A 27125-nucleotide genomic window follows, 5' to 3' on the forward strand; every position below is an offset into this window, starting at 1 on the left:
ACACAGAATGTTCTCTCCCTTCTTCTACTGTGTGTGATGTTACTTTTCTTACAGAATTAACTCTGATTCTTTTAGCAGGTTCTTACTTGGGAACTGGGCTTTCCTTCTTGATTTCCACTCAAAGAGGGCCTGCTGAGGAGGGGTGGAGAGGACCCAAAACATTTTTTCTTCCAGTCACCTTCCTGTTAAGTACAGCTGCTGTATTCCTCTCTGTTTTAACATGAGTTCAGGTTGTTATCGTGAAAACTGGCCTCTCCGGATTTCCAAGCCTGTTTAGATGTAGTCTTGTTACTGAAGTTGAAACGAAGTTCATTCAAATTCTAAACTTACAGCAGGGAAGAGCAATGTCCTGTCTATGCATATGCACACACACACTGTACATACATATATAGTCAATGTATACATGAGAATGTATGTTCATATACATATAGTCTATTTACTGTGCAATTGTTTACACACATTTTCATAAACACACATGTTAAAGCATGGAAAAAAGCATTTCATATATACACATATATGTATATGTGCATGTGCGCACATAAAATACTCAGTGTAAGGTTTATGGCATCTTTGGTTAATAGGTAATTTGTGCTATTAATGGCAAATTATTAATTTTTAATAAGCCTATCACAGAGTTTTCAAGCAGAGTGAAGGCTTTATCCTCAAACAGTCCAGGAAGCATTTCATTTGCTACTTCTGAAGAATCCTTTGCTGGTGCTGGTAGAGGGGTGATTCCAACCCATTTAACTTTTTAAGCAGTGTGAAACGTGTGCAAGTTTTCTTGACCTGTTAGAGGAGGTGGAATCAAGAAGAAAACACCGCGCTCTTTTCCCCAGGCTGCTGCTGACTTTGTATACGTTGAAAGACACAACGTTTACAGAAATAAAAGAGAAAAGAACAAAGTAGCAAGAACCTAGGAGCAGCCCGTGGCGCCCGGGATGGCACGTGACTCGGAGGCGAGGCCTCGCGGGCCGCCAGCCAGTGGACTGGACCGGGGGCGGGCCCGAGGCCCGGGGGGCGGGGCCTGTGTCCGCGCAGCTCGCACCGCGGTCCCCTTATTTGGATCTGCGGGAATGTGGGTTGAAGCGGTCCTGTCACGGTACCAGCCTCCAGCCTGTCGCCGGGACTGCCCCTGACTCAGGCGCGCCCACTGCCCGTTGGCAGGGGGGTCGGCGGAGCGCCATGGCCTGCATCCTGAAGGTAACGACTCGGATCTGTGGCTCCGACGCGTGGTTGGCCAGCCTCCTGCTGCTAAGAGGCGCGGAGTCAGCCGCGGTCCCACTGCATCCTCATCTCAGTTGTCTTTTCCTGGCACGGATCTTCTTTTTGTTCCTTTGGCAAACGCATAGAGGGGAGATTCTGAAGCATGCAGCTTGCAGAGCCTCTTTTCCCACCATTCCTGTCTGCTCGCGCCTGCATTGAAGGAGCTGCAGACTGTTGGCTCCAGGGGAAAGCAGAGCTGTGTGCCGAATAATGGGGATGGCAGGGAGGGGAGGGGTGCTCCCGCGTGTCCTGTGGATCTGTCGCCTGAGGCCTTTCAGTGGCTGTATAAGGGTTATTGGTGGTGAGGGGTATAGCACTTTAAATGGGGGTGAGAGGGAGCAGGGGGGTGTTCAACTGAGCATTTGATCATGTGAAGACAGAAACTTCTGAGTTTACAGGTAGTCAGTACCTTAGGAATGAGTTTCCTATGAAGTCTGTTAGCTCTATGCTATTCGCTGCACTTTGGAAAAGTTCACAAGTGGGTGTATTTATTAGTAGAGAATTTCGGAACCTCCTTTTGCTCATAAATTTGAACAAGCAAAATGATTTTACTCCCTGTTAGAGTCTGCTCAGCCACCCCTTTGTTGAGTTTTCTTTCTCCAAGTCTGGGTGCCTAGCCTGGACTGAGCATCTCTCTTGGGTTCCCAGCCTTGTGGCATCAGGTGGGAGGCTTTGGTGTGAGTGCCTCACTTGAGAACTTTACATCCCACAGGAAGAGGGTTTGTTTGTCTTTTGCACTACTTTTCTGCCCATGCCTAATCTGACTCCCGAATGCATAAATCAAAAACATTCACAGCATGAAGGTTTCTTGGGCCTTGAATGGAGAATGCAAAGGTCTGTTTGTTCCAAGCTTGGGGAAACTGTGCAACAGAGGCAAACAGCAGAAAATAATTTAAGTTTTTATTGCGTTATTGTGAAATAGTCTTTGTTTTTCTGTAGGATGAAGCCATCTATTGCTGTTCTAGTTATCTCTTCCAACATGCCTTGATATTAATGACACAAGTAAGAGACTAACCTAGTAGAGTTTGTTTCCACTTCTTAGGGCAAAGGAGATCAGATATATCCTGTGACTTTTCTGAACTTCCTGTTTGGTTTTGAAACATATTCTGGTACACAACAAATAGTCGCGAGATCAAGAGGAAATAATACATCGGTATTACAATATGGGATTTTTACCTTGAAGACCACAGGGACTGAACTATAAATATGAATCACCTCTACTATTTATTGTTTTATTAGCTGAAAGGGAAGTTGAGGAGCATGACATTTATCGTTCAGGCTGTCTTCTTACCTTTTGGTTTCTCCCCTGCCTTATCTTGTACATATTCCAGACAATTTTAGTACACATCCCAAGCTACACATGAATCTGATCCAACCTTTCTAGCACCTCACACTGACCTCAGAATTTGGGGGCATATCTGAGTCCTCCTAATTCTTCCTCCACCGAGCCTAATCTGGGGTGCCTACAGGTGACCTGCAAAGAGCAAAGGCTTTGGACTCAGAAAGACCATGGTCTGAATGCAGACTCTGCCAGTTGCTACCTATGTGACCTTGGACAAGGTTCATAAATGTCTTTGAGTCTCATTTACCTCAGTGTAAGATCAAAGTAATAGCACGGACTCCACAGGGTTGCTGTGGGGATGAGATAAGATAATGTATGAAAAATACTTTGTGGCACAGGCATTTAATATGTGCAATTTTCTCAGACATAATAATAACCACCGTTTAATTAATCTTTATACTCAGCCCATCTCTTATGACTCTTTTAGTTTTACATCAAACCCTACATGGTGAGTATCACTATTTAAAACTCCGTTTTACAAACGAGGAAGCTGAAGGTCCTGAGTCTAAGGGTTTGCTGAAGACAGCAGGGCTAAGGACAGAGTGAGCCTGGAGTTAGACCCGTATTTGCCAGCATTCCTTCCGCTTTGATGCTGTTCCCTGTTTTCCTAGGTGATGACTTTCCAAGTGGTCCTGATCCCATTCAGAGCCCTTACCACCTTCGAGGAACAAAGTCCTTTATACAGTGATGGTCTAGGTCAGCAATTTTCAGACTTTTTCATCTCATGGCACACATTAACCAATGACTAAAGTTCTGCAGCACACCAAAAGGTTTATTTTTTGCCCATCCGACAAAAAGAAAGAGGTGTAATTTGGATTCATTCACTCCGGATGGCTATTGTTGTGTTGGCGGTTGTCAATTTTTTATTTGACAGTCTAAGGGAAAGGAGTTCAGTGCCCTGACTAAATAGTCAGGTAGTGCATGTTTTAAACATTCTTGCAGCATGCCGGTTAAAAATTGCTGGTCACATGGTCTTTGGTGGGTCTTTTCCTACTGTTGTCTTTGAAAGGCCGTGTTTGATGGAGTGGAGAGTCTGGAGACCGGGATTCAGTAGAGCTTGTTCTCCTGTGTGTGATTTTACATGGTCACTGCAACTTGAAACCTCCATTTGCTCAAGTTGTAGAATGCAGATAATTATCATAGAGGCCTGACAGGCCTGTGCGAGGGTAAAATAGTGGCTTTTTCTTTTTTTAACAAAAACTTTCCCCCATATGCCAGCGTTCGACTTGGTGTTGGCATCACAAGATGTGTAAGCCATTGCCTCCCTTCTCAGTGGCTTATGGTACAGAAAGGGGAATGGAAAAGCGAATGAATGTTTACGTTACGTAGTGAAGAGTAACATAGTGGAAGGCATGACAGAAGCACAGAGGGAGAGAGCCATGAACACTCTCAGTGGGTTATCAGGACAGGCTTCTCACTTAAGATATCGGAGCTGGGTTTAGAAGACCAAATAGTACTTACTGTGATGGAGCTTGGGTTTTAGAAAGGTAACTTTTGAAGCACTGTCACTTTTATTTTGTGGACAAAAATGAATTTTCTTCTCCATAGATTTTGGAGGTAGATGTTATTATCCATTTTTACATATGAGAAAACGGAGGTACAGAGAGGTTGATTAAAGTCATATTATTGCACGTAATAGTGACCCTAATAGTGGGGACCTCTGACTAACTGAGAGGAGAAGCCCATGCCGTGGCAGGTAGGTGGTGGTGTTTGTGGGGCACTGCGAATTATTCCCTGAAGGGATTGTACATGGCCAGAGCCTATTCTGCCCATGCACAGAGCTGGTTCTCGTAATCATTTAATTGTGGAATTCATATTTGCTCCACTTTGCATGGGCTTTGAAGTCAGAAATCTGTGGATTTTAGTTATAGCTCCACCACTTACTAATTGTATAACCACAAATAAGTTTCTTGATTTTGCTACCTGGGTTTCTGAAGTGGGGATGATCCTGTGTCCCTCAATGGATTATTCTAGGGGTTAGGTGATAATATCTGCATGTTAATAAGGATAGGCTAGTTAGGGTGCAGTAAAAACCTCTTAGTAAGCTCAGGGCACATGGAAGAGGCAACCGATTGATGCTTCTCTCTCACATTGAGGTTTCTGTCCTTCTCTTTAAAACATAAATAAAGTCTTTAAAAAAAGTCTTAGTATGTTCATTTCTCACCATGCTCCTGGTTAGGCAGCTCTCCTGGGTAACTGCCACTGAACAATCAGGTCAAGGACCCGTCTCTGTCCATGGCGTGTTTTAAAAGTCTTTGAAATTCGATAGTCAGGGGAGATATTTAATTTGTATTTATTTGATTCCTAGGGAAGTAAAACTTTATAATTTATATTACCCTTTGTTTTTCTTTTGTAAATTACAGATAATTTAAAATTGCATATACTAAACCCCTCCATATTTCCTTCTATGATTTCTACCTTGATCAGCAGGTAGTTTTTGAGCATAGTATTTTGGAAACCTTCTGTATTTAGCAAATATTTGGTGAACTGGATTTAGTTTTTTTTTCCTACTCAGCACTGAAGTGGACACTGAGTGGACATACGAACAAAGGACACCGTGAGTCACTTCTGCCTTTGAGAAGGGTACGGTTTTGCCAGGTTGATGCGACTTACGAACATGAAGCAGTTAGACAACAACACAACTGCTGCGTGACTACGTTACTGTCACCTTCTCTGCCAGACACCTGTCCTTGCATAACATTTGTCTTGACTGATGGAAAACTGGATGAATGTTCACATCAAGTAAGAACTTCGCATCTTCTCATTTATTCTTCCTTCCCCCGACTCAGACCCAATCCTTCATCATATCACATCAATTCTATCTCAGGACAATCTCTCACGTCTTGCCCATTACTTCCTAACTGTACTCCGTATACCTCGTCCAGAGCCTAGCATTTGGTTTCTTGAATAGTCTCCTTTCCTTCCTTCCTCGAAATCTTGCCCGTCTTTCACATCACTCTCAGGGATTGTGCTAAAGTACGGTGTTGATCAAACCACTTGTAGGCTTAAATGCTTGTCTTTGCTCCCCAACCACTGTGGGATAAACCAAACTAGTTCGCTTGGCATTCAAGTTCTTTCAGAATCTGGTCCTGTTCAAGAACTGGCCTCCCTGCCTACTACGTTCCTATGGTCCAGACACTTACCTAAACTTTCTCCAAATGAGTACATGTAGCATCTCCTTTCATGGCCCTGTGTCTTTGTAGCCTAGGGATTGAGAGCCTAGTCTCCCATGTCAGAACACACTATTCCAGTTGTGAGGTCTCTAAGCCTCAGTTTCCACATCTGTGAAATGGAAGCAAAAATAATGCCTACTTCTTAAGGTTATGAGAAGTAAATGAGCTAATTCCAATAGAACAGGACCTGCCATATAATAAGTCCTTGATAATATTGAGCTATGAGTTGTTATTGTACATGCGGTTTTCTCTGCAGGGGAATTCCCTATTACTTTTCCTTCACCAACAGAAATTCTATTCATCTTTCAACTCTTACTGCAGTATCACATCTGCATTCAAGCCTTCTCCTGCTTCAGCAGGCTTTCTCTGTGCTCCCGTGGTCCTGCTTGCCATCTCAGTAGCAGCAGGCATTACCCTGAACTGTCACCCAGCTAGTTACATGCCAGCTCTTTTGTGTGACTATAACTCACAACAGGCAGGGGCCTCCAGTAGGTCAATGATCACCTAGTGTTCACGAAGTGTCAGTAAATGAATACTGTTCTTACCCTAAGTAAGTAACAGACTCAATGAAGAGGCAAATCATTAAACGAGTAGTTTCAGGTACACAAAATATTTTGAAAGGTATGCCTCGTGGTGTGGGAGTATACGGATGGGGGTGTTGGTGGTTACTCAGTTGAACCTTGAGGCAGAAAAGACCTTGTCTTATGCAGCTTGGTATCGATAAGAACTAGCCTGGCTCTCGGCAAAGTGTTCCCTAAGTGTGTGTGGAATGTATACATGATGTTATTACATTTTTTTGAGATGCCTATGATGGACATGGGCCTAACCTGTACTCCTTTTTAAACAGCTGGATTCTTCATGAGTATAGCAGGGATTTCTCACTCTCAACAAAATGAAAGTCTATTAGTGTTTATCTATCCATTTGCTCCTTAAGATCCTGAAGTTTGTTTCTGTAAATCTGTTACTGCTTTTCAGATAACATCTGGAGCCAATTTTAAATCTAGGGGGAAGAGGAAGGGAGAACTGGACTGGAAGGAAGAAAGGAGGGAAGTACAGGAGTGGGTTACCTTTTTGTTGTGATCATTTTAATTCCCCAAGTGAATGGAAACAAAAAAGCAAAAGCAGAAAATAAAACAAAACAAAAAAACCAACTCCCACAACCCACAGTTTATGGTTCTCGTACTACAAGTTCTCAAAGCATTTGAAAATAATTCGGCTTTACTGAGACTCAGAAACCACAGAGACTTCACAGGTACACAGGTTATAAACCTGAAACGCTAAGGTAACCCCGGCAAATAGAACAGAAAAAGCACTTCGTCTGATAAGTATCCCGTGACATTTCGTTCTGCTGCCCAAGAGATGCTGAAGTCTCAGTAGCTGCCCGGACTAATTTTCAGTCGTATGATGACAGAGCAGATGTTTTTGCAACTTCCATTAGCACAGTTTGGGGAGTGGGTTGCTTGGGTAAAAGCAGTGCTCTTTGGGTGAATTGATAACCATAGCAACGATAATAGTTATTTGTTGCATATCTAGAGTGTTCAGTCTGGGTCCTGTGCTAAGAGCTTTACATGCATCATCTCATGTAAACTTTTATTACAAATAAAGATGCTGAGGTTCAGAGAAGAGTAACGTGTCCCGGGTCCTGTGGTTCGCAAGTGGTGAAGGTGGCGTTACCCCAGCTCTGTGTGGTTATGTGCTGTGTCCTTTACCTCCAGTGCCGAGTGGGTAATTGTAGGGGCTTTCTTTGAGTTTATTTCACTGTCTACCCTGGCAGTACTCAGTCTAGACAGCTTCCTGATGTCCCCTGGTGGGAATCACTTTTAGCTGTGTTGTATTTATTTGTTCCTTTCTCAGTTTCCTTTGTGACAGAGGAACTAGAGGAACTAGAGGGACCACAGAGACTGGGGAGATAAGGTTTTCATTCTGCCTCTAATACTGAATAGCTCTTTGACTGTGGGTAAATCACATGACTCCCCCCCCAACCTCCTTTGCTTGAAAAACTCACATGTGTCTTCGGGAAGGAGAGGGGTGGTGTAGACTTGGATTTGCCCTTACGTGTAGGGCCCCTTCAAGGCTCTGGGAAGAGGCCCTGGCGTTTTGTATTTATCATTTTATCTTCATTTTCTTCAAGAGACCCACAATATATGCTTCAGGCTTCCCAACCTGGGTCCTCCCTGGGTCAGTGTTGGAGTCCAGAAGAGATAATGCTCGTTAACGCACTTTGTAAAGCAGAATGCACTGTGCCCATATGGCAAAATTAGTAGTAGTAGCATGAATAATTAGACAGTAGCTTGAATCCAGGAAATGTATCTTGGGGGCTAGTGGGAGAAAGAAGGGTTTAGATTTGAGGAAAGCTGAGAGAGCCAGTACCGCCTTCCAGTAGATGACGGGAAAATTATGAAAGCTCCTCCCCAGGAGGAAGATGTCCGTCTGTCTGTGAGAATTTCACACATATTTGTTTGTGCCTGAAAGCTGGGAATGGGATGAGTTGATTTCTGTTTCCCGGCTTCAAAGAAAAGGGGAGGACTGCCTTTTTCTAATTGGAGAGGGTAGATTTACAAGTGCTACCTGGATCCCATTACAGAAGGCGGCAGTTAGCTCCTGGTAATAGCAGGCTCGTTACTCAGTTTCTGGATTATCCAGATCCTGACTGTTCCTGGCCATTTTAATGTACACCAGGTATGCATTATCACCTCTGCCAGAGCTGGGAAAGGGAGAGGAGCTACCCCCCAAACTGGTTAATTCCTCTCCTTGTTAGCAGCTCTGTCAACGTTTGTTAGCAGGAAGGTAGTTCTGGGAAATGCCTCCTATGAGGCGAAGGGATTATCTGTGCTTTCGTGAGTCTGTTTCTCAAGGATTGAGAGTAGGCTCTGGTTCGGATTTCAAATGGCTTTAAAGTCACTAAGTCAGAGAGAGAGACCTTGGCCTAGGGTATCCAGAGACTTCAGTCAACAGCAGTGTCGGGGCAGGTAACATTCTCAGAGAGGCCCTTTGCCCTGCTTGGAATCTCCTGGCCTGACTCTCATTTCCTGTGATGTGAGGGGTGGGCACTCACAACATCTGGTACTTGGGGCAGTTGGGGAAAGCTAACTCCTAAGGAGATTGCTCAGGGGCCAGGGAAAGAGAGACCCTTGTACTTGAGTCATTCTAGTGTTTGTGTAAAAAAAAATGTGTGTGTCTCTGCATATACATCATGAATATAAATATGTAAACAGAAATATGCACCTACATACATTCAGTCCTATCTTCAATATCTTCTCAGATTTGAAACTTTTGCATGTAAAATCCTTTTCTGGAAGGGACTTCTCTCAAATTTCAAAGGCTCTTTTGTTTCCTGGTGAATTTATTAGCTGTGCACTTACAAGACGCAAAGGAGAAACTTCTTTGGTCGGTTATGAAAAACGGTATTTGCATCTTCCTCTGAGAAGATCGCGATCATAAGGGAATTGGAAGTAAAATGTGTACGTCCTGCTTTGGGGATGAGTCATGATGTGGGATTAAAATGTGCACATGGAGCTCATCTTAGATATTGGACTGCAGTGAGCGAGCGACTGCGCTGGAACCATGCCCCCCCTTAGGACAAGTGGGGCACACACCTAGAGAGAGCAGGGCTGCTGCTCCTGGTGTCATTGTTCGGTGTTCTGGGCCCCAACAACACGCTGATCTCTAAGGAAAGAGAAGGAGAAGTCTCTGTTTGTGAAGGGCTGCCTTATCCATCAGGGAAAACGGTAACGGGGAAAGAAGCGCTGTTCTGCAGGGCGTGGGCAGCAAGAGGGCGGCAGGACGCAAAGGTCAGAGCTGGACTGATTCTGAGTCCAATTCCAGCTTTGTGATGACTATGAATAATGATAGTAATACCTTTATTTAATGCTCTGTAGCAGTGCTGTCTAGTAGAACTATAACGCGGGCCACTTAGTGTTTTTACATTTTCTAAGAGCCACAATTAAAAAAAAAACACAAAAAGAAACAGGCAGAATTTCAATAATGTATTTTATTTAATCCAATGTATCCCAAATATTGTTATTTCCACATCTCCATATAAAAATGACTAATGGGATATTTATATTTTTTTCATAAGTCTTTAAAATCCATTGTATATTTTGCCATGATAGTGTATCTCAATTTGGTTGTTAAATTTTCACCAGAAACACTTGATATGTGGTTGGAGTTTATAAAATGTACAGTCAGAACAATAGATCACATTTCCAAGCTGTTCTGTGGATGCTTAGAAGTTTTCCATGAGTTGAATCAAGTATCGGTTTTCAAATGTAAGTAAAGTAAAATAAAAAGAAACAAAAATGTGACTCCTCAGTCATACCAGCCAAGTTTCAAGTGCTCAACAGCCACGTGTGAGTAGTAGCTGCTGAACTGGACAGCGTGTTGGTCCAGGTATTCATCCTCCTCATCAGAAGGGTTGGATAAGCTTGGGGCAATGAGAGCATACAAGGAGGTGGGGCAAGGCTTGCCCACTGGCTAGATAGAGGAAGGAAGGGGAGGATACTTCTGTTGGCCAGACTCTCGGCAGTCAAAGAAAAGCAGAGGATGTCCAGCTAATAAGTGCTGTATCCAGGGACATGTGGGAGCCTTCGATGAGCCCTTGAAATTCCATCTGAAAGTGGAGCCCCAGGTTTTTCCATATCCTGAGCCTGGTTGGCCCCCCAGATGTTCAGCAGCTGTGAATTTTCCCAAGGGAGTGCCGCTTTGGTCTCAGTGTGGGAGTGTGAACTCCCAGAGGCTTTGAGGTCAGAGGCGAACTTCATACACTTTTATTTGAGTCATTCCTTTGCTCCAGGAGGGCGATCACATATGGCAGCAATTTATACATCCAGAATATACCACATGTCTTCTTTTAAGTCAAGAGAGTAAGGTAATGGGAGTTCCTTTGTACAGTTTGCTTTCCTTTTTAACTGCTTATTTGGTGTATATAAATTCAGCAATATGTTAATAGACCTGTGTCCAACGGTGCTTAGAGCAAATGAGTTTCTAAACCTGCAGCTCTGCTTTGCCTACATTTCTGCATTGTATCCCTGCCCTGCTTTACCTAGTCTCCCTGGATCATAGAGCACTTGCATTTTTTTATGAGATGAACAATTCATTGTAATAATGACAGCCTGCCAGATATTTTACAGATATTTATTAACTCACAAAATTTCAGGATGGGCATTATTACTTTCACTTGACAGATGAGAACACTCTGGTTCCTACGTTTCACATCTTAGCTAATGCAAAAGCATTGAGGGCCCTCCAACTAAAGCTCTTGGACCAAATCTCCCTGCTGCCTGTTTCTTAATAGCCATGATTAAGAATTGGTTTTGCATTTTTAAATTGGTGAAAAAAATCAAAAGAAGAGGAAGATTTAATGACGTGTGAAAATGTGTGAAATCCAAACATCAGTGCCCGCAAATGAGGTTCTCTAGAACACAGAACACTTACTCGTTTCCGTTGTCCCTGTCCGCAGCCACGCTGCAGAGGCAGTCGAGAAGTGGGCATGCGGACCGCACGGCCCACAAAGCCTTGAATATGTTGTATTTGTAATAGAACTCATTGGGGTGACATTGTTTAATAGGATTACATAGGTTTCAGGTGTACAGTTCTATAACACATCATCTGTATATTGTACTGTGTGTGCACCACCCCGAGTCAAGTCTCCTTCCATCACCATTTATCCCCGCCACCCTTTTGTAACTCACTCACACCTCTTTCCCTCCGGTAATCACCAAAGTCTTGTGTATGAGGTTTTCCGCTTTTTCTTTTTGCTTAATCCCTTCTAACTATCTGTTTCTTTACAAAGGAAGTGAGCCAACCCCTGTGCTGGACTATTATGTTCTTTCAGGGGATGGTAAGAGCCAGGGTGAGAGGCAGTGCAGGTTCCCCCGAGGGTGGCCAGCACTAGCCCTGGAGCCCCACATCCTGAATATAAAGGATGTTTACTGAGCGTGGAGCCAAGAACTCTATGTGGGAGAGGATCCTGAAGCTTAGGGAGGATAAATAACTCCCCAAAGCCTCATAGTGAGACTGGAATTTAGACTACAAAGCCTGGTCCCTAAGTCTGTTGCTTCTAACAAATATGCTGGCCACAGTGCTGTGAAGCTTGAACTGGGTACTAGGACTACCCCCCACACCTCTCAAGGCCCTGTTACACTGGAGATTGCTAAGCCCCCTCCTGGAGTTTATGATTCGCTTGGTCTGGGGTGGGGCCCAAGAATTTGCATTTCTCACAGGCTCCTTGAACACTGTAATCATTTGGTTTCCACCTCCATTGCTTTTCATTAAACCCAAGCTTTCTGATGTCATGGGCTCAGGGCACCATGAATGTTGAAATGCACGTGGCTCTGTGCCCAGTGCAGAGGGGCTGGAGCTGAAATGAACCCCTCATCAGTGGCATCCCTCATGCATTTCTGGAATCTCATTTCTTTCAAATCAGTTTCAAAATCAGTTTATGATGGTTTATAAACCAGGAATTTGGTTCCTGGCTGATTGTATGTCAAACCCTTTCTTGTGCTACTGTCCCGTTTCTCTGCTGGCTGAAAAGGAGACCTGAGAGTGCAGGAAACCGCTGCTGTAGTCACTGGCTTTGGTCACAAAAGTGAGTGCATCAGTGCTAGTTTACAGCTTAATTATCGGTGTAGGCAGTCAAATATCTAAAAAGTCATTTTTTAAGGATTAGGCACGGGGAGAGCAAAGATTGGTGATAGGTGATAGTTTTTTCTTTGTGATGATTCATAGCTTTGTTTGAGATTTTAATATGTAACAAAAAGGATTAGAAACCTGGCATAAAGAAGAAAATGAATCTCTGAAGTTTTCTCTTTTGCTTTCTCCTGGCTGTCTATTTCTATGCCTTTATTTATTGTTCAGCCCATTTTTCTGGTTTCCTTCCTTTCATGTCTGGCCTCTGGCCCTTCCTGGATACAGGTGTCACAGGATCACTAGCCAGTCTGTCTGCAGAATCAGCCTCAGCCCTGCAGAAGGGAGGCCGCAGAGAGCTCTCTCACCAAGCAGAGAAAGCCCTCTTGCAGAGTCCTAGGATATAAGCCATTTCATTAAAGTTCACAGAACTGTGACTCATTTCTGTGCCTGGTACAAAATTATTGGCCTGGCTTTCGTGACAGCCCGTTGCCATCCTGCACACCTTTGTCACGAAGGTGGCTGACTGGAGGCCGACTTTGCTACTACCTGCGTTTTCTTTTTTATTGCTGACCTTCTTGACCTTGTTCTCCTTCTTTCCTTTTTCCCCATTTCTAGGAGGAAATTGATTCCCCAGAAACAGCAGATCCCTGAACCATTGCCACCTTATGCCTTATTTATTGTTCCTCTTACACTTTCAGTTGTGTGTAAGAGAATTTCTCTCCTACCCTGGTTTATATCACTTAGTTATTTGCCCCTTGGCTGGTTTAATGTGTATTTAATCCTACCATGCTGTTTAACCCCAGAAACCTGGTTGATGGCTTGAGCTGAGCCAAGGTTTCTGCATGTGACTTCTAACTTGTTGGTGAAGTTTGTTTTCCTTTCACCCATCTTTGACCCTGGATATTGAAACCTCATTCAAGAAGTGACAGGCACACCATGTATCACTCTAAATTTCTGTATTAGAACCATCGAAATTCACTATATATTCTTCTAGATTTGTATAGGTTAAAGGGATCTGTGTTTGACCTTTTTCTCTCGTCTTCAGCAAATAGAGACTCATGAAGAGCGAGTTTATTATCAAGCACTTAGAGAGAATTCAAGGTGAGAGGAGAGGAGAGAGAATGAAGAGAATTAAGTGAAGATTTAATTCCTCTTTAAGAGCAGTTGGAGTTGTATGAATAGTAACATTAATTGTAGCCATAGCTTACATTTATTGAGTGCTTCAAGGTAATTGTGTTGGGGTATTGTGTTTATATTTTTGTATTTCATTTAACCCTTCCTAGCATATAAGGTACATACTATTATAAATTCCCCGTGTAGGTGAGGAAATTAAGGCTTCTCTAAGTAACCTCCCTAACGTTGTACAACTGTTAAAGGAAGGGGCGGGACTTGAATGCAGAAGTGTTGCTGAAGTAAAATATACACATGTAATAGAATATATTCCTATAATCATCCATAGACAATCCTATTTGTAACTTGCCCTCAATAATAATAACTTTTATAATAAAATAACATTAGTAACCATTTTCTGGGCACTAACTTTATGGTAGGTACTGTCTTTTAGACATACACATGGTTTCCTTTAATATTCAACAATTCTATTAGAAAAATACTACTACTATCATATCCGTTTCACCTGTGAGGAAACTCTGAGGCTTAGAGAAAACTCAGGTTCTTTGCCCAAGTTCCTGTGGTTAGTGAATAGAAAGTTTGTGTGGCCATTTTATTTTTATAAATATTATTATTAGTAGCTAACATTTCTATAATCAATAAGGCCTAGGCACTATTTTCAGCACTTTATACTTATTAACTCATTTAATACCCAGTTTCAAGGTAGGGAAACTGAGGCACAGAGTGGTTGAAGTTACCAAACTATTTGCAGCAGTGGGGAGATTCCAACACAGGCAGTTCGGCCCTGACGTCTGTGTGTGCACCACCTGTGCGCATGGACACACAAACGCCCCCTTTTTCCCTCTTATTTTATCTACTAGTGCCGCAAATCACTTGGGACTTCTGAAATTCATTTTAATATGACATTAACCCGCTTCAAGGAGCTTGTGGAAATAAAAAAAGATTGCTTGATTTTTGATTTTTTGATTTTTATTTTTTTGCTTTTGAAGAGTTTTGAATCAGATCTCACTGAAGAAGACCCACCTGGGTCTTCAGACCTGGTGAAATCATTTTCCTCGTGGGGATGGTATTTGTATTTGAGCATGAGCTCCTCGTTGGCCTAGGTGGGGGAGGCCAGGCAGTTGCCCCTCTTGACTGCTCTCCCTGCTCTCCTCATCACTGCCCAGCCCCCTGGGTAACCTCACAGCGCAGCCAGAGCGATCTTTCACAAAGTAAAGCACATTATGGCAGTTCCCTGTCTAAACCTCTTGGCAGCTGGTAGCTTTCCACTTCTCTTGGGGCAAAATCTCAGCTCCTTTCCGTGGCTCACAGAGCTCATGGTCTTGTTCCTGCTTATTCTGGAGAGATCTTCTCCTACACCTTGGTGCCCCGCTCATTTTTATTCCATCCGGTTCTTGAACCATGTCAAGTTCATTCCTGCTATAGAGAGGCAGGGCTGTTTGTTTCCCCACCTGCCATACTTTGCTCCGGGTTCTTTTCGAGGCTGTTTCTTCCTACCTGTCATGTCCCAGATTAAAATCGATTGCCTCAGGTAGGCCTTTGCTGATTGTGCCAATGAAATATAACACTTCCTGATACCCCCCTCTATGCTTCCCTGTTTATTGTGTGCATAGCTCTTTCCTAATACATGAATGCATGTGTATTTGTTTGTTTACCCATCAGTGAAAAGACCGAAGAGGCAAGGATCATGATTATTTTGTTCATCACTATGTACCTAGCATCTAGCACAGTGCAGTCAACAAACAAATCAATGATTGAATGAATTCATTTCAGGCAGAAAAATAGCATGTACAAAGATATGGTGGCGTGAAGCTACAGGTTATTTCGTAAGCCCTTGTTGGTTTGTATTGCTAATGAAGAAATGATCGGCTTATAGAAGTTAAGTGCTTACAAGTTAAGGGCTTCAACAAGTTAAGTCACAGAGCGTAACTAGCACCAGGGAGTCTAAGTCCCAGGTCTGACTGACTCCACAATTGACGCTCGTATCCCCAGCGCAGTCGTAGACTTAACACTATCCTGTGGTCAGGTCAGAATGATAGGTAGGAACAGAGAAGAGGTCTCCTTTCTTATAAGCCTTAAATGGAAACATCTCTGGGGTCATTTTAACTGAAGCCCATCTTTCTACCTGGGGGTAATTTCTCTAACTAAAGAGACTTTGTTTTGCCTAATAGATTTTTTTTGTTAAGTAGTACAGATATCAGTCTTTTGTGAACTCCAAGATAAGTAAGGAAGTTGGCTATTTGAAGGGTCTTGTTGCTAATCTTTTGGTAAAGTAAGAAATTATTCTGTAATTGCATAGTAATGCCTTAATTATTCTGTTTCTTAATTTGACTTTCAAAGAATAATAATGGCAAAAGCTGATGGTTTTTCTTATATTTACATTCATTTATAGTGCAGATAGGAAGAAAAGTAACATTTATTTTTTATTTTATTTTATTTTTTTGAATTTTTTAATTTTAATTTTGTATTGTTACTCAATTACAGTTGTGTGCCTTTTCTCCCCATCCCTCCACCCCACCCCAGCTGAACCGCTCTCCCTCCCCCACCTCCACCCCCCCCTTGATCCTGTCCATGTGTCCTTTATAGTAGTTCCTGTAATCCCCTCTCCCCACTGTCCCCTCCCCACTCCCCCCTGCCCATTGTTAGATTGTTCTTAACTTCAATGTTTCTGGTTATATTTTGTTTACTTTTTTCTTCTATTGATTGTGTTCCAGTTAAAGGTGAGATCATATGGTATTTGTCCCTCACCGCCTGGCTTATTTCACTTAGCATAATGCTCTCTAGTTCCATCCATGCTGTTGCAAAGGGTATAAGCTCCTTCTTTCTCTCTGCTGTGTAGAATTCCATTGTGTAAATATACCATAGTTTTTGGATCCACTCGTTTGCTGATGGGCACTTAGGTTGCTTCCAGTACTTGGCTATTGTAAATTGTGCCGCTATGAACATTGGGGTGCACAGGTTCTTTTGGATTGGTGTTTCAGGGTTCTTAGGGTATAATCCCAGCAGCGGAATTGCTGGGTCAAAGGGCAGTTCCATTTTTAGTTTTCTGAGGAAATTCCATACTGTTTTCCACAGTGGCCTCACCAGTCTGCATTCCCACCAACAGTGCACTAGGGTTCCCTTTTCTCCGTATCCTCTCCAACATTTGTGTGTGGATTTGTTTATGTTGGCCACTCTGACTGGTGTGAGATGGTACCTCATTGTGGTTTTAATTTGCATCTGTTTGATGGCTAGTGATGCTGAGCATCTTTTCATATGTCTCTGGGCCCTCTGTATGTCTTCCTTGGAGAAGTGTCTGTTCAAGTCCTTTGCCCATTTTTTAATTGGGTTGTTTGTCTTCCTGGAGTGGAGTCAAACCTGATGTTTTTTGTTGTGTACCAGGTGTTCTTATAAGCATTTTTTATAGGATTTTCTCAGCCTGCAAGCGGGGTGCTGTTGTGTCTTTTCACAGAGGAGGAAACAGATTTGTACAGGCCAGACGAAGGGATGGCTTCATGGCCTGTGTGACCTGTGTGATCCCAGGCCCCCATGCTTACAAGAGCCCCGCATTTAATGTTCTTCAGTTGCTGTCGAAAAACTCTTCCTACTTTTAAACAAAGGGCCGTGTTTTTGTTTTGTATGGGGGTTCTGCAAATTATGTAGCTAGTCCTGCCTACAGAAGTAGCCCAAGGTCACTCAGCGGTGTGCGGCAGAGTTGGGATTCAAACCCAGATGCCTGGCCTTAAGCTTACACTCTTTCTTTTACCTTATTTGACTTTCCATACCCCATATTCTTAAAGCAAGGTCCCTCCACCTTCTTTTTCTCTTTTTCTCTGTCTTTAGAGACAGGTGGTTTGACTCACCTTTGTTGAATTCCTTGGATTTAGCTTTGCTTGTTGGGCTGCTACGCACAATTTCCCAGTTAGGTTTTGTAGGAGAGCAGTAGGGAAGATTTGAAGGATGGGCAAGAATTGCACATCCTTACCATGGGGAAAACCATAGCCCCCAAATAAATGCGAATGAAGTGGGAACACTAAACGTATTTGTTCTGTGTAAGTTTACTGGGGAAAAAGAAAGCTCCAGTGCATGTGAAAGGAGGGCAGTCCCTCAGCCCTGTTTATCTGCATGTGGTACTCTGTGGACTGGTGACACTTAATTACCCCACACAGTTTTATGGGCTGTTTTATGAGAAGCTGTTTTTTAGCCTTTCGAGGATTGCCATAAAGGGAAATGTAGAAAGATAGGAGGGGATTTCTATCATGGTGGCAAAAAAATCATCCCTCGTAGTCTATCTGGGGCTAAAACCTGAGGCCGTCTGAGTTCTGCCTCAGCATTTCCTGAGAAGTTTCTGTGAAGAGGCAGAGGTCAGCAAGGCACCAGAGCTCCAAGTCAGAAGGAGTAAGGACATAAGTGTAGCCATCACAGGGCACCCAGACTCTGACAGAGGCAGACATTGGCCCCAGGATCCCCAGGAAAGCAGCTGACTATGTTAAGAGGAGCCTCCAAAGCTTAGGGGAATTATCTAGGTGGAGAAGCGAGAAATTGTGTCTCAGACAAGAAAAAGGCCTAGACAGAGGGAACAGGGAGAACAGAAGCATGGAGCTGAGGGGATCATGGTCAGGGTGAACTTGGCCCTGGCTGAAGTGTTGAAGATGATGTGGGAGAGGTAGGTGGGTGGTGACCGAATACTGAGGAGCTTCGTGTCCTAACTTAAGAGTGCAGATTTATAGCCCGAGTAATTAGGGGCGATGATGACAATAGCTAACATTTATTGAGGGCTTCTCCATAAGTTATAAATATCCATATGGTCTCGGTCACACTCACACGGGTAAGAGTCACACAGTGCGCACACCCAGTGATCGTCTATTAGTGCATGAGATGAACGAGGACTCTGGAGTCAGCTGGGGTCCTCATCCCATCATTTTTAGCACTAAGGCCTGGGGGCGGGTAGCAAACCATTCTGAACCTTGGTTTCCCAGTCTCCAAATGAGGCAGAATGATCATCTCTCTTCCTCTCTTTGCTGTCAGGAACAATGTGAAGTACGACTGTATATTATACTTTGTATAAATAATGTTTATTGCATAAATTGTCTCTAGTGTAAGAAATTTTATTTATTTACTTTTTCTCATCATTCATGGCAACTTCATCTATCATTTCAGTGCTGGAGAGCTCTAGGCAGACTGTGGTTAATGAGTGCCTTTTGGGAAGACTGGGTAATTTGTTGCCAGAATGGGAGGTCAGGAAGGCGGGGAGGACAGCAGTTTTCTCCAGGCAGCTTGGCACTGTCGTTCCGGTCCATGTTTCGGTGTTTGTGGTTCTATTTGTTTGTTAGTTTATTTTGTTCATTAGGTTCCTCTTACAGGTGAGGTCATAATGGTATTTGTCTTTACTGACTGGCTTATTTCACTTTGCATAATATTCTCACAGACTGACAGTGACCAGAGGGGCGGAGGGAGGGGGATAATGGTGGAAAGAAGGGGAAGGGACTCGTCAAAGGACATGTATGAATGACCTACAGACATGGACAACAGGGTGGGAATTGACTGTGGGACGGGGGGGGCATGGGATGGGCGGAGGAGGGCAAAGGAGGAAAAATTGGAACAACTGTAATAGAATAACAATAAAAAACTTTAAAAAATTAAAATTTTTTACCTTTAAAAAGTGCTTGGCACAAATAAACTGTTCAATCAATGATAACTATTACTGTTTCTATTCCTGAAAGGAAAAGATTTAGTATTCCAGAGCTGAGTGTTAGAGTGAGGCCAAGGGCATAAGAGGTGTTTATAGGGTTTCCTTCCTCTCTTCTCAGACGCCCCTCGCCCCCATCTCCAATCTTTGTCTCCCCTCAGGACAGAGTGGAACTGGATGTCTGTAAACGTGGGGCTGGCTTTGCTTTGGGGCCCTCAGACAGCCCTTGTAACAGACACATGAATCAAAACACGAACGGGAACTGGCGATAGTTGAATTTTCTAACATTTCACCCCCTCACGTGTGGGGATGGTGCCAACTCTGCATGGTGAACTCAGAGCTGGAGCCCCTGGTAGGAGGGCTTGGTTACCAAGGCAACGTTTACCTATGCTGATGACAAAGGGGCTGTCACTGTCCTCTGATGCATACAGAAGTGTATCAGGTGACAGGGGAGCTGGAAAGAAACAATTTACTCTTGAAACGAGGTATATGCAGGCGTTAATTTCTTTTGACTGGCAGTTAATATTCTGGTTTCAGGGAAACGGGGAAAAGATTAAACTTTAGCTTTTGCCTGAAAAGACTCAGTTTGTGAACCTGGCAAGCCTCTTAAGAATAAAACAGTCCTGGCGCCGGACTGTTAGGCTTCTTGTCTTTTCGGCAGCTTATTGCATTTATTTTACTGCTTTGGGGGATTAGGAAATAGTCTCTGAAGGCTATTTCTTCAATGACTGGGAATATTAATGTAGAAAACTTGCTTGTTGGACAATACAGTGAATACTGTAGCTTTTGTCTCTACTAGACTATTGGGTCTTTCACTCCCCAAAGCCTTTTTTGGAAATTTTTTTTTTTTAATTGTGAAAGACAATGCACATTAAGAAAAGTTCGTGAAACAAGTAGTCCAGTGGTTTATCATAAAGTGAGGGTGTTTAAGCTTGTTACCAGCGCCGAGGTGAGGACAACATCGCAGGTGTCCCAGAAGCTCTCCTACTTCTTCCCAGCCTTGCATCTGTCGCTGCCCCCACTACTAAACCCCTAGGCATATTGCTAACGCTGTGGTTTAATTTTGTATCTGTTTGGAATATCACACAGATGGAGTCATACAGTGAAGTTCTGCTTTTCCTTTTTTTAAAACCAACATTGTGTTCCTGAGGTTAATCTCTGTGGAGTTGTATAGCTGTCATTCATTTATTTTACTTGCTGTACTGTATTATCTGAATATACCACAGTTTTTTTATCCTCTTGACCATTGATGGGTGTTTAGGGTGTTTCTGGGCTTAACTGATGTTATGGACATTCTTGCACATGTCTCCTGGGCACATAAACGTGCACTGGTCGTGTGCCTGGGAGTGGAATCGATAGGGTGTAAGATATGTATCTTTGGCCTTAGTGATGTTAAAGGATCATTTTGTTTGAAGTAAATTCATTACTCTCATCCGAGTGTAAAATGAACAAGTGTCAGAGATTTCATTGAACTCATTAATTAATGAAGAAACCAATAGAGTATTCCAACTGCTTCAAAAAATAAAAGGCACACACGTATAGGCAGCAAGGGATGCTGAATGAATTTATGAGAAGATGCAAAATGATTCTCTCCACAGGCAATAATAATCTATTCTATTCCAGTGACAAAATTAATTTGCATTTCTGTGGACTAGAAGCATTTATATCATCATCAGGTTTTTTTTTTTTACAATTTAAATAGTCATAGAATAAGCTCAAGGCAATGAAAGGCAGGATGGCCTGCAAGGGCGCGCTGGACTAGAATCTCAGTACTCTTTCTTTCCCCAGTATTCAACGTCTTTCATGGTTCTTCCTGGCAGCACCTAATGCCAAATTGTTTTGCAAAGTGATAGCTTCAAGTTACTGTCTCACTGGAAGTGTGCCAGAGTCTCTGCTGCTCCATATTCTGGGTAACAGTTGGTATTGTCAGACTTTCAGTTTTGGCTAATTTGGGTAGGTGTTCATGGTATACCTTTGTGCTTTTAATTTACATTTTTATGATTAATAATTAGTTTGAGTATCTTTTCAGACATTTATGGGCTATTTGACTATCCTCTTATGTGAACTGCCTGTTCTAGTCTTCTTCCCATTTTTAAAAATTGAGTTATAGGTCTTTTTCCTTTTTTATTGGCAGGAATTTTTCATATATATATTTTATAGATTCTATGTATTATATATTTTCCAATTTTGTATGTTGTAGAGATTGTCTCCCACTTCTTGGCTTGCCTTTTCTTCTTTTTCTTTGTCTCTTTTGTTGTTGCTATTGCTGTTGTTGTTGTTGGTTTGTATATGCGAGCAGGGAATCGGATTGTGCATATGTTTCAAACGAGCACAAATTTAATCAATACAGTTTATATTTTTATTATTTTTATTTTTATTGTATTTTTCCATTGCCTTTTCATCCTTTTATTGTGTTTTTTGATGGGCAAAATGATTTTAATGTAGCCCAGTTTATTTTATTTTATAGTTAATAATTTTTAAAATCTTTCTTTAAGCAGTGTTTTACCACCCTGATTTTGCAGAAATACTAACCTCTAAAAACTATGTTGTTCTGTTTTTGTATTTAGATCTAAAAACCATGTAGTTTATTTGAGTGATGTAAAATAGAGTATCTACCCCCCGCCCATTATGCTGTTTGATTTTCCTGGAACCCTTCATTAGAAAGACTCCCCTTCACTCTGCTTGGCAGAGGCATGTGCATGCTGCGCCAAGTGTTCACATGTTGGGAGTGTTTCTGGGCTTCTCGAACATACTCCACAGACTCCTCTGACTATTTTTACACGAGCACCACACGGTAGTGAGTTTATAATACGTTTCTTAATAAGTCTTTATTTCTGGGAGAGCTCTCTCTTCCACCTTGTTGTACTTCTTTAAGGCTATTTTATCCCTTTATATTGCCTTTTGAATTTTAGAATTAGCTCATCGATTTCACAACAATTGTGGAATTTTATTTGTGGTTTTTAAGACTGCATTAAGTACCCAGAAATTTTATTTCTGGGTATTTATAAAAGAGGAATGAAAACATTTTAAAGCTCAACTCCAAAGAAGAAATCCAGTTTAAAAGTGGGCAAAGGGGCCTGAATAGACACTTCTCCAGAGAGGATGTACAGATGGCCACTAGATGCGTGAAAAGATGGTCAGTGTCACTAATCAGAGAAATGACAAGTTAAAACACAACGAGATATCACCTCACACCTGTCAGAATGTCTGTCTTCCATAAATCAACAAACAACAAGTGATGGCGAGGATGTGGAGGAAGGGGAACATTTTTGCCCTGTTGGTGGGAATGCAGACTGGTGTGGCCACTGTGGGAAGCAGTAAAGAGTTACCTGAAAAATAAAAAATGAAACTGCCTCATGACCTAGCGATTCCACTTCTAGGAATTTATCTGAAAAAACCCAAAACAGTAATTCAAAAGCATATATGCACCCCTGTGTTCATTGCAACGTTATTTGCAATTGCCAAGATAGGGAAGCAGCCCAAGTATACATCAGTAAATGAGTGGATAAAACAGCTGTGGTACATTTACACAATGGGATACTACTTGGCCATAAAAGGGAAGGAAATTTTACCCTTTGCAACAGCGTGGAATGACCTGGTGAACATTATGCTAAGTGAAATAAGCCAGCCAGATAAAGACCAATACCATATGATCTCACTCACATGTGGACTCCACTAAACAAAACTAACAAACAATCAAAATAGAGACAGACTCATAGGTAGAGAGCAGGCTGACAGCTCTGGGGGTGGGCAGTTGAGGGAGTGGAGGGATTGAGCAAAAAAGAAAAAATGAGGGAGAATTCATGGACATGGACTGCAATGTGGTGATTGTGCTGGGGGGGCGGGGAGGAGGGTTGGTGAAGGTGGAAGAGAGTATAAGGGGGATCAATGGTAATGGAAAAAATACAACAAAATAACGTAAGAAAAAGAAATAAAAACATATGCCCAAAGAATTGTACATTAATACATATAGCACTTTATTCATAATTGCTCCAAACTAGAAAGAACAGATATTTTTATATAATGTAAAACTACTAAGCACTGAAAAGGAATAAACTGTTGATAACACTCAATAACATGGATGAACCTCAAAAACATTACATTAAACAAAAGGAGCCAGAAACAAAAGTATATATATGTGATTTCATTTATAAGGAGTTTCATAGCAGCCACAACTACTCAGTAGTGGATGAGATCAAATCAGTGGTTGATTGGAGTAGAGGGTGGAGGAGACTGGGGTGGCGAACCCCACAGAGGCAGGTCAGCACTGATTGGGGCAGTGATTACAGAGGTCATCAAAACATAACCCGAAAATGTGTGTGTTATTTGATGGTATGTATTTTGGTAACATTTTTCCTTTTTTTCTTTGTTAAAAGACTCCATTAATTTTATAGATCTTTTTGGGAAGAACTAACATGCATATCAACAAATTACATCTTTCAATCTATGAATATTTTATATAGCCCCAAGTATTACTGATTTTAAATTCTCTTCGAAATATTTTGTTTTCTACATAGAGATCTTTCACATCATTTTAAGAATTATTCTTTGGCTTATTTGTAGATATTCTTGAGTATTTTTCATGCTATTATAAAAGTTACTTTTTAAAATTTCATTATGTTTATAGCTTGTGTATCAACATGCAGTTCATGTTTGTTTATTGATTTTATTTTTTCATCCAGCAATCTTGCTAAACTCACTGTCATTTTTCTGTAAGTGTTATTTTAGATTTCTACATCCTTCATCATATCTGCTAAAAATGAATCTTTTATTTCTTCTTTTCTAACTATTTTATTTTTATATACCTTTTTCTTATCTGATTGTACTGTCTAGGGCCTTTAATAAGATGTTGTTTCCAAAGAGAAAGCTATCAACATTTCATCAGCATGTGTTCGATTGCTAGTATTTTTTTAAAGATAGAGTTTAAAGAATTTTTCTTTTATTCATATTTTGCTAAGAGTTTTTAATCTTTGATGAATATGGAATTTTATTAAAGCTATTCCTGCATATATTAAAATTATTATATATATTTTCTCCTTAATCCTGTTAATGTGCTAAACAATAATTTTTAAAAGATGTTAAATAGCCATGTGTTTCTGGAATAAGCCTGATTGGTCAAGATGGATTAACCTTTTTACATGTTGCTGTATTTGGTTTGCTAATATTTTGTTTAGGCTTTTTACCTCTATATTCATGAGTTGAATAGTCCTGAGTTTTTCCTCTCTTACAAAGTCCTTCTCGGGTTTTGGTCATCAGGGTGAGACTTAAAGTGATAAGAAATGTTTTCTCCTTTTCTATTCTCTGGAGGTCTCTGAGTATGATCAGCATTGTTCTTCAAATTTCTGGAAGAATTTCTGGGTGAAGCTTTTAGGTCTGGTGTTTTCTTTGTGTTAAGTTTTTAAATAATGCATTATAATCTTTTAATAGCTTAAGACTTCAAATTTTTAGATTGTTAAGTGTGTGTGTGAGTTTTGGGGAGGTAGTTTTCTAGAACTTTGCCTGTTATCTAAATTTTCAAGGTTATTGGCATAAATTTTTCTATAATATCTTCTTTTTTTGTTGTTACACTGAACTTGTTATTGAAATCTAGTATACCACATAATCAAGATAAGCAAACTCAGCAATGAGGATATAAGCAACAGTTGTAACTGGCCGGATATAATCTAGGATTAATTGGTATCAATTGACCAACACTTTGTGGGACTCAAAAGGTTTCTGTTCAAGAGAAACAGACTCCCGTGAGAGAAGTTGTATGTAAAGTACTTACAATTCCCCTGAAGATGCTGAATTTTACTAATTTTTAACATGGCACAATATTTTTAGGTAGGCCATAAAAATATTGACCCAATAAGAGAAATTTCTTTGGATACTAAATGAAGAAATAGGTTAGAATCATATGAGTGTTTGATTTATTTCCTTTTCCCAAATCCATCTATGTTTGACTTGCAGAGGGAAAACAAAAGTGAATACTTCTGCTTTTCAAATTTAAGTTCAAGGAAGTGAAGTTCTTTAATGTACCTTTGAATTTTAACTTCAAAGATTAATTATCATACATTAACATACTCTTTTTATGACAATAATAATAAATGGAAGTGCATTCTAAATGTTGATTTTTCCATCAAGGAAATTCATTTATCATTTATTCGTTTATTAGAGCAGATTTTTTGAGTTGATGATATTTGGTGCATTTGGAGGTATGAACACCGCATTTCTTCTTCTTTTTATTGTTGTTCAATTACAGTTGTCCCAATTTTGCCCTGGCTGGTGTAGCTCAATGGATTGAGTGTGGACTGCAAACCAAAGGGAGATGCCTGGGTTGTAGGCCAGGTCCCCAGTAGGGGGTGTGTGTGAGGCAACCTCACATTGATATTTCTCTCCCTCTCTTCTCCCTCCCTTCCCCTTTCTCTAAAAATAAATAAATAGAATATAAAAAAATATTGAATTAACAACTAAAACAAAAGATTCTTTTCCTGAAAGTTTGAGCCCAAAACATGGATGCACATTATACAAGGGAGCGCATGATGCGTAGCAAAAATGGTAGCTCCTCCTAAGGCCTGATATCATTCTTTAGTTTGAAAAAGTCCTCCTCTGTAATCTTGTCAAGTATTGCTTTGCCCCATTCACTCTCCTCTCCTCCTTGGACTGTAAGTACTTATATTTAGTAATTACTTGGACTTAATTACCTTCTTGCTATGTCATATAATGTGTCTTATCCTGTATTTTCCATTCTTTTATCTTTCTGTGATTCACTTTAGCTATTCTGACTTCTAATTTCTGCCTCAGGTGTATCTATCCCTTTAGAGTTAAATTCATTCATTTATTAATTTTAGTTAATACAGTTTTAGGTTTGAACTTTCCACTTGGTTCTCTCTTTTTCTTTTTTTGAGTTTCGCATGTATCTTACTTTTCTAGGGTGCTTGTAGTAATTTACTAAATTACTCAAAACCGGATGGCCTAAAAGAGCAGACATTTATTTTGTCACAGTTCTGGAGTCTCTAACCCTGAGATCAAGATGTTGTCTGGGTCACACTGCCTCTGGAGGCTCCGCTCCTCGCCTCTTCCATCTTCAACTGGCTGTTGGCTTTCCTTGTTTCGTGACGATGTCTCTCTGCCCCACTTCTCATTGCCTTCTCCTCTGTGTCTGTGTTAAAACTCCCTCTGCTACTCTTAGGAGGCTACCAGTGCTTGCCTGAGGGCTCACCTGGATAACCCAGGATAAACTTCCCCTTGGAGCATCTTAATTTTGTCAGATCTTTTCCCATATTAGGCAATACTCACTCCTTTGCTACATAAGGTAATATTCATGGGTCCCAGGGATAAAAACATGGACCTATCTTTTGGGGGGCCACTCTTCAGCCCACTGCACTGTTCTATGCTGAAAGTCTCAACCTTGTGCTTCCTACACATACTAAACCTTTCAACAAAAAGTCTGTTTCACATAATTCCCAAACTGGAGCTCGGTGAGTCTATTTCTATTTCTGTTGTTTCTGCTGGTTTTTACTTACATCTTACCTCTTTCTGTGCTTGTTATGTTTAATTGTGTGTGAGACATCCTATTTACACAGTTGTTTACAGATATAATGTGAAGCCAACGTTATCCAACTCTAGAAGGGATTTACGTTTGCTTCTGCAAGTACGTGGGGCATGGCACTCTAGAAGCACCTTATTTCAGAATCAGAGATTAAGATGATTTGCAGTTAAATTCTGGTCCTCTGCAAAGGGCCTGTTAGCTTTCTGTTCTCTCCTTGCTGGGTTGCATGCGGCCCTTTGGAGATCCTAACCCACACAAACGGGTGTGCTCAGGTCTGTTTCCTCCATCCTCAGCATACTGTGAGAAAGCTGTGAACACAAATCTCTAGTTTCCTGGCCCCTCAAATCATCCGTAGAGAGAAAACAGGTCCCAAATGCCATCTGCATTGAC

The 27125-nt window shown here is 41.4% G+C and overlaps 1 protein-coding gene across 1 annotated transcript in view; it reads left to right on the forward strand.

Annotated features, from left to right (window-relative positions):
- The first annotated feature begins 1029 nt into the window (after window positions 1-1029).
- Window positions 1030-27125, forward strand: part of ST6GALNAC3 (ST6 N-acetylgalactosaminide alpha-2,6-sialyltransferase 3) — a 491203-nt gene continuing 465107 nt past the window's right edge. Inside the window, exon 1 of the mRNA XM_045199607.2 lies at window positions 1030-1200. Within this exon, the coding sequence (XP_045055542.1) occupies window positions 1183-1200 (18 nt within the window). The 5' untranslated portion in view covers window positions 1030-1182. The remainder of the gene's footprint in view (window positions 1201-27125) is intronic.

Source organism: Desmodus rotundus, chromosome 3 (assembly GCF_022682495.2).
Source record: "Desmodus rotundus isolate HL8 chromosome 3, HLdesRot8A.1, whole genome shotgun sequence".
NCBI classification, from domain to species: Eukaryota; Metazoa; Chordata; class Mammalia; order Chiroptera; family Phyllostomidae; genus Desmodus; species Desmodus rotundus.